This window comes from Osmerus mordax, chromosome 23 (genome assembly GCF_038355195.1).
Source record: "Osmerus mordax isolate fOsmMor3 chromosome 23, fOsmMor3.pri, whole genome shotgun sequence".
NCBI classification, from domain to species: Eukaryota; Metazoa; Chordata; class Actinopteri; order Osmeriformes; family Osmeridae; genus Osmerus; species Osmerus mordax.
Genome location: NC_090072.1, coordinates 311379 through 318407, shown reverse-complemented (window position 1 = coordinate 318407; position 7029 = coordinate 311379). Strand labels below are relative to the sequence as shown.

Genomic DNA, 7029 nt, shown 5'->3' with positions numbered 1-7029 from the left:
GGGGGGGGGGGGGGGGGGGGGAGCTGGTTGTACAACTGACCCTGATAAGACATTCACACACATAGACCTCTTCAACACGCACACCATACACACACTCACACGTGATATACACACACACAGTCATACAGACACACAAGTTCTCAGACAGATAGATGTGTTGGTGTTCTAAGCAACAGGAAAAAGCTGGTAGTGTTCCTGGTGCATCATGGGAAGGCAGGGAGCTGCTCCGGTAACCATGGAGATGGCCCCTGTCAGAGTTGTTGATAAAAAAAATTTTTCTGAAACTTCCTCTGTGTCTTAGACTGGTGCTTCACACACACAAACAGATGTGTAAATGAAATGCTACAGTTGGTAGCTAAAGCTAGCTAGAGAGAGCTGCTAGCAAAGCTACAGTAGCTAGCTAGAGAGGGGGGCTTGCTATGCTATGGTAAGTAGTTAGTGAGGGACAGGTGCTAGCTATGCAACAGTAGCTAGCTGCATGTCCAGACATATTTTTGCTGTTTACAGCCATACACACACATTCTTTGTTAGTTTGTTTCAGCTAGTCTGTTGTGTCTACCTGCCTGTCTAGAGACCTGTCTGTCTGTGTGTCTACCTGCCTGTCTAGATACCTGTCTGTCTGTCTGTGTGTCTATCTACCCACCTCTTCTTGACCATTTTCTACTCCTCCCTCATACCTCCGCCTCCATCTCTCTCTAACTCCACCCATCTCTCTTTATTTGCCAAATAAGGTCTTGCACAACCCAAACTGACTGCTCAGCACCCATCCAAACACACCCACACACACGATTTCTCTCACAGACTCACTGACAGTGGGGCGTTTGATAACTTGTATAAAATGTGTGTTTGCAACCACTTCCTGTCTGTTCATGTTGATGCAGGAAGTCAGTGTTGCAGCTCCGTTAGCTGCAGGAAGTGTGTCACACCACTGAAACCGATCAAAGTTTCCCTGTGCTAACGAGTGAGGGTGTGTGTGAGGAAGAGTGTGTGTGTGTGTGTGTGTGTGTGCATGTGAGTGAGTGTGTGTGTGCATGTGAGTGTGTGTGTGTGCATGTGAGTGAGTGTGTGTGTGCGAGTGTGTGTGTGTGTGTGTGAGGAAGAGTGTGTGTGCATGTGAGTGAGTGTTTGTGTGTGTGTGTGTCTTCATGAAGCTGTGATGAAATTCTGCACATAAACCATTTTCACTGAGAGACTTGAGAAAGAGGGAATGAGGAAAGACACAGAGGTGTGTGTGTGTGCATGTGAGTGAGTGTGTGTGTGCGAGTGTGTGTGTGTGAGGGGTTTTGCCTCCAGGGATCGATTCTGAAGCCATGTCATCAGACTTGTATTAACAGGTCCTTCTCCTATCTCTCTCTCCCACCCTCCCCCTCCTCTCTCTCTCCTCCCACCTACCGCCCTCTCTCTCTCCCACCCTCCCCCTCCTCTCTCTCTCCTCCCACCTACCGCCCTCTCTCTCTCCCCCACCCTCCCCCTCCAACACACATACAACACACACTAACCATTGTCTGCAGGCAACACACTGTCTTCTGATTGGCTGATGAAACTAGTAACGGTGCATCTCTGCTTCTTGCTTTAAATGTGTGTGTGTGTATACCTATAGGTCCACTGTGACGTAAACGCACACCATAATATGTAATATGTATAATATGTATACACCATGTCATAACCTGTTAATAACCTGTGTGTGTGTAGATAGAACCGGTTAAACCTGGAGAACTGCATACTTGTATATCCTGCTGATCCCCCTCACACACACAAATGTACACAAGCACACACACAAGCACACACACACACACACACACACACACACTTCGCTGAAACAGGTCAAAGTTGCCCTGAGCTACATGTGGAAATGTGTCGCTTGCACGGAGATACTGCCAACAGAGGAAGAAAGTTGATCGGAAAGTTGGAATATTCTGTCGGTAAGTGGGACCGAAACTGCATGTCGCTCTCGCTGCGTGTGTGCGCGTGTCATGGAGGAACTAAGCCCAGGGGATGGGCGCGGGACCTGGCGGCTGCCATATAACAGCGCGAGACCTCTTCCTGCTTCACTCTTTCTTCTCGTCTCGAGTCTCCAACAGGTACGTGACAAACACACACACACTCGCGGCGACTCGGAAACTAAAGTTTTAAAGTTTACAACTGTTTGTTCATTGTACATGCATTTGTTCATTGTACATGGATTGCTTCTTTTTTTTGCGTTTAGTTGTTAAGTCAAAAAACTAGTATTTAACTTTCGCCGCTGCTTTCCTCTTCTCTGAATAATAACAGGAAGTATTTGACAGAATGTGTACAATTTGTTACATGATCTGGTACTTTAGTATACTCATGCACATGTCTCTTTTCTCCTCTCCTTTCCCCTCCTCTCCTCTACCCGTCTCCCCCTCTCCTCTCCCCCTCTCCCCTTCTCCTCTCCTCTACCCGTCTCCCCTTCTCCTCTCCCCCTCTCCGCTCCTCTCTAGGATATATCATGTCAGGTTGGGATGGCTGGTTGTCGAATCTGATGGGCGATGAAAACAACGTATATTTTACATTTGTATTTTTTGTAATATTTGTATTTTTGTATTTTATATTGTAATTACGGCAACTTAGATTTTATTTTATTGTATATTTTATTTAATTCTAATTCCACTTAGTACTGCTAGTTTATGTAACCTTAGTATAGATAGTCCACATATTTAAATTTTAGGTCCCTATATGTTTATTGTATGCACCTTCCTGCCAAAGCAAATTCCTTGTCTGTGCAAACTTTCATGGCGAATAAATCCCATTGTGATTCTGATTCAGGGTTTGCAAGAAGGTGCGATCGTGGGGCACACACCTGGACAAGAGTCAGTGTGGGTGGCGTCACCAGTGGGGACTCTTGGAAAGATCACGGTAGGTTCAGCCTTCGCGTGTGCTTGTGTGTGTGGGTGCAGGTGTGTACGTGTAGTTTTGGTGGAGGCAGGGATGCGCACAAGCCCTGTGGAGGCCAGTTTCCGGGGTGCGGATGTAACCCCGGAAACAGGGCTGTGGATGTACCCCACCAGCTCTCTCCGCTCCTTATTTGGTGACGTTTCAAACTGCATGAAATGTAGGAAGTGGTTTAAGGGGCGCGCGATGCTGTCTCACTTCCCCTTCTGCCTGCACAGTTTAGCTACTAGTCACACACAGACACACACTGTCTCTAGTCACACACAGACACACACTGTCTCTAGTCACACACAGACACACACTGTCTCTCAGAAGCTTCCTCCATGTCACATGAGGGGCATGAAGCCTGTTTTTTAGGTTTGTAACCAAACACACACAGCACACACACAGCACACACACAGCACACACACACCACACACACAGCACACACACACCACACACACTGCTAGAATGTGGCTGCCTCTCTGCCGTTTAAGCGGGCGTGGCATTTCGCCACATACCTGCAGTGTTTCAACACATGTACACACATGTACACTCACACAAACATTATTTTTCAGAAGAGAGAACTGTTCATGGTGTGCGTGTGTGTGTGAGAGAGAGAGTGTGTGTGTGTGTGTGTGTGTGTGTGAGAGAGAGAGAGAGAGTTTCAGGAAGTGGATGATCTCTGAAGGCAGCAGTGTGTACGTGTGTGTTCTTGTGCGGTTTTCAAATCGTTCTTTCATGTCTCAACCTGTTGTGAATTTCTGACCCTCTCCCTCCTCTCCCTTCATCTCCCTCTCCCTCCTCTCCCTTCATCTCCCTCTCCCTCCCTTATTTCAACCATCTTTCTTAATGTCTAATTTTCATCCATCTTTCTTGATGTTTAATTTTCTCCATCTCGACTTGTTCTGCAACTTGTTCTGCGTGTGTGTTGTATAGGGGAGTCAGGTGGCTGAGCGGTTAGGGAAGCGGGCTAGTAATCAGAAGGTTGCCTGTTCGATTCCCGGCCGTGCAAAATGACGTTGTGTCCTTGGGCAAGGCACTTCACCCTACTTGCCTCGGGGAGAATGTCCCTGTACTTACTGTAAGTCGCTCTGGATAAGAGTGTCTGCTAAATGACTAAATGTATGTTGTGAGCAGGTTTAACTACTGCTGCTCTCTAGTGGTGAGGTGAGAGAACAGCACCCAATCAGACACTTTGAGTGTGTGTGTATTTGAGTGTGTGTGTATATTTGAGCGTGTGTAAGTGTTGGTATTAGGGTCACAGGTAGTGTGTGTGTGTCTGTGCATGTCTTGGTATTCGTATGTATGTTGGCGTCCATGTTTGTGTGTGTGAGGGGTGTGGCAGAGGTAGAGGGCATGACCAGACTAGAGCTGCAGGAATTCAATGGTTGAAAATCTGAGGAATTTAGATAGAACAGATGGGAGGAGGGAGGGAGAGAGAGAGGAAGGTAGGAGATATAGAGGAAGGGAGAGAGAGGAGAAGTTGTGAAAAGGTACAGTGTTGTGTTCTCTTACCTTCTGTGTCTAGTGTTAATCTGTTTATTAGTTCAGACCCAATGTGAGACCAGGGTGAGGTGAGAACATGTCTCACCCTGACTGCTGTGTGAGGTGTGTGTGTGTGGCGTGTGTGTGAGGTGTGTGTCTGTGTGTGTGTGAGGTGTGTGTGTGTGTGTGAGGTGTGTGTCTGTGTGTGTGTGTGTGGAGATACTCAGTTTCTAACTATGCTTATCGTAAATGGAAGGAGTGAGGCATCTGCGTAGGAGGGAGGACTGTGTTCTGTATTCACATCTGCGTAGGAGGGAGGACTGTGTTCTGTATTCACATCTGCCTAGGAGGGAGGGAGCAGGATGATGTGGAGGGAGCAGGGTGGAAGTCCAGTGGTCTGACCCTGCTGTGATGTCTCCCCAGGTAGCAGAGATCAAGATGCTGGTGGGGAAAGACCGCTCCCCCCTGTTCTCTGGGGCTCTGACGGTGGGGGGGGTGAAGTGCACCACCCTGAGAGACGCGCTGCTGTCGGAAGACGTGAAAACCCTGGACCTGAAGACCAAGGTCTACGACGGCCAGCCGGACACCTTCGGCATCTCTATAGCCAAGACCCCCATGGGTACACACACACACCACACACACACTCCACACACACACGCTCACAGAGACACACACTCCACACACACACACACAAATGCTCATACACGCACAGATATGTTGTAGTTCTAGCTACATTCTAGTAACTAATGTCTCTCCTCCTCCTCTCCTCTCCTTGTCTCCTCTCCTTGTCTCCTCTCCTCTCCTTGTCTCCTCTCCTCCTCTCCTTGTCTCCTCTCCTCCTCTCCTCCCCGTGTCTCCTCTCTTCCTCTCCTCCTCTCCTCTCCTTGTCTCCTCTCCTTGTCTCCTCCTCTCTGTGTCTCCTCTCCGTGTCTCCTCTCCTCTCCTTGTCTCCTCTCCTCCTCTCCTCCTCCAGCCCTGATAATCTGTAAAGGGCAGAAGGACACCCATGGAGGAGTTCTGAACAAAAGAGTGTCTGAATTGGCTGAGAAGTTACAAAAAGCGGGATACTGATCCCCGACCCCCTGTGCCCTATAACCCCCCTGCCAAATAAAAGAAAACAGTTTTAATTTAAATGTGTGTGTGTGTTTGTTGGGGGGGATCTCTAGTGAGGAAGGCTCATAAACTTCTGTGATGTGTGTGTGTATGTATATGGGGTCAGATGGCTGAGCAGTTAGGGAATAGGGCTACCAATCAGAAGGTTGCTGGTTCAATTCCTGGCCATTCCAAAATGATGTGTCCCTAGGCAAGGCACTTCACCCTACTTGCCTCGGGGGAATGTCCCTGTACTTACTGTAAGTCGCTCTGGATAAGAGCGTCTGCTAAATGACTAAATGTAAATGTGTGAGAGCATGTGTATTTGTGTGTGAATGTGTGTGTTTCATCTTACAATGTGTAACCTCAGTAAGCAAGGAAACATTAATTCCTGGACTGTCTCACACTAAGTGTGCGTCTGTGTGTGTGAGAAGGGTGTGTGTTTGTGTAGAAAGGGTTCAGCTCGTATGAGGTTAATTTTAGCCCTCTAAAGGCTAGAGTGGGATTGAGGAAAGGGTATGGAAGTGTGGTGTGTGAGTGTGTCTATATGGTGTGTGTGTGTGTATGTGGTGTGTGTGTGTGTGTGTGGTGTGTGACAGTGGAAAGGTTAGGGTGCATGTGAGAGAGATACTGTGTGACAGGCAAAGGGTAGGGGAGTGTGTGTAATATGTGTGGTGCATTGTGGATGTGTGTGTGAGAGAGAGAGAGAGACAGAGAGAGAGAGAGAGAGAGAGAGAGAAAGAGAGAGGTCAGGGTGGAAGGACTGGCCTTTTACTACGACCTCAGTCTCACGTTCCTGCTGAGGGTGAACTCTGACCTTTTTCCTCTGTTAGGGAGCGTCTCACATGATGGGTAGAAGGAGGGAGGAGGGGAGGGAGGAGGACAGGAGTGAGGGAGGAGGGGAGGAAGGAGGAGAGGAGTGAGGGACGGAGGGGAGGAAGGGAGGAATACTGGAATAGAGAAAGGGAAGGGGGGGTGGAGGGATGCAGGTGTGACGGTATGTAACAGACGTAGTCTTGCAAGTTCCGTCAGAGTTTTCCGGACCGTGTTCATCCTTCACCGAGGATCGAACTCGCCATCTCTGACTTCCCAAGCGCCACCACTACCAGCTACGCCAAAGAAAAGCTAGCTATTTAATGACGCGGGTGGCCTATTACATACTTGAGGAGTGAGTTTCACCGATTCACAACGGCTACACAGGGATGAAGGGATGTATTCAAAGAACAAGGAATGGAGGGATAGAGGAGAAGGAGGGAGGAATGGAGGGATAGAGGGATGAAGGTATAGGCTGCATGGATGGAGGGATAGAGGGATGTATTAAAGGAGTGAGGAATGGAGGAAGAGAAGGGTGGAGGGCTGCAGGGATAGAGGGAGGGAGGGAGGCTTTAACACAGATGATGATCAATGATTAATCTTATAATTTATCAATGATATTTTGGATAATCCGATGAGAGAATCTGCCACTCACGCGGGGGTCATTCTGTCTCCCCGTGCGCCGTTCCACACTGCCGGCCTCCGCCTGTAGCGCGCGGAATCAATTTTGAGACGGTCCCTAAC

The 7029-nt window shown here is 48.5% G+C and overlaps 1 protein-coding gene across 1 annotated transcript; it reads left to right on the top strand.

Moving 5' to 3' along the window:
- The first annotated feature begins 2062 nt into the window (after nucleotides 1-2062).
- pfn1 (profilin 1) lies at nucleotides 2063-5513 on the top strand. Its single transcript, XM_067261565.1, has 5 exons — nucleotides 2063-2081; nucleotides 2463-2521; nucleotides 2788-2881; nucleotides 4808-4999; nucleotides 5354-5513. The coding sequence occupies exons 2-5, from the start codon at nucleotides 2471-2473 to the stop codon at nucleotides 5449-5451; spliced, it is 435 nt and encodes a 144-aa protein (XP_067117666.1). The 5' UTR covers nucleotides 2063-2081; nucleotides 2463-2470; the 3' UTR covers nucleotides 5452-5513.
- Nucleotides 5514-7029: the final 1516 nt, after the last annotated feature.

Coding starts and splice junctions, on each gene's coding strand:
- pfn1 (XM_067261565.1), top strand. CDS start 2,471: ATGTCAGGTTGGGATGGCTGGTTGTCGAATCTGATGGGCGATGAAAAC. Junction 2,522..2,787: donor TGATGGGCGATGAAAACAAC/GTATATTTTACA, acceptor ATTCTGATTCAG/GGTTTGCAAGAAGGTGCGAT. Junction 5,000..5,353: donor TATAGCCAAGACCCCCATGG/GTACACACACAC, acceptor CTCCTCCTCCAG/CCCTGATAATCTGTAAAGGG.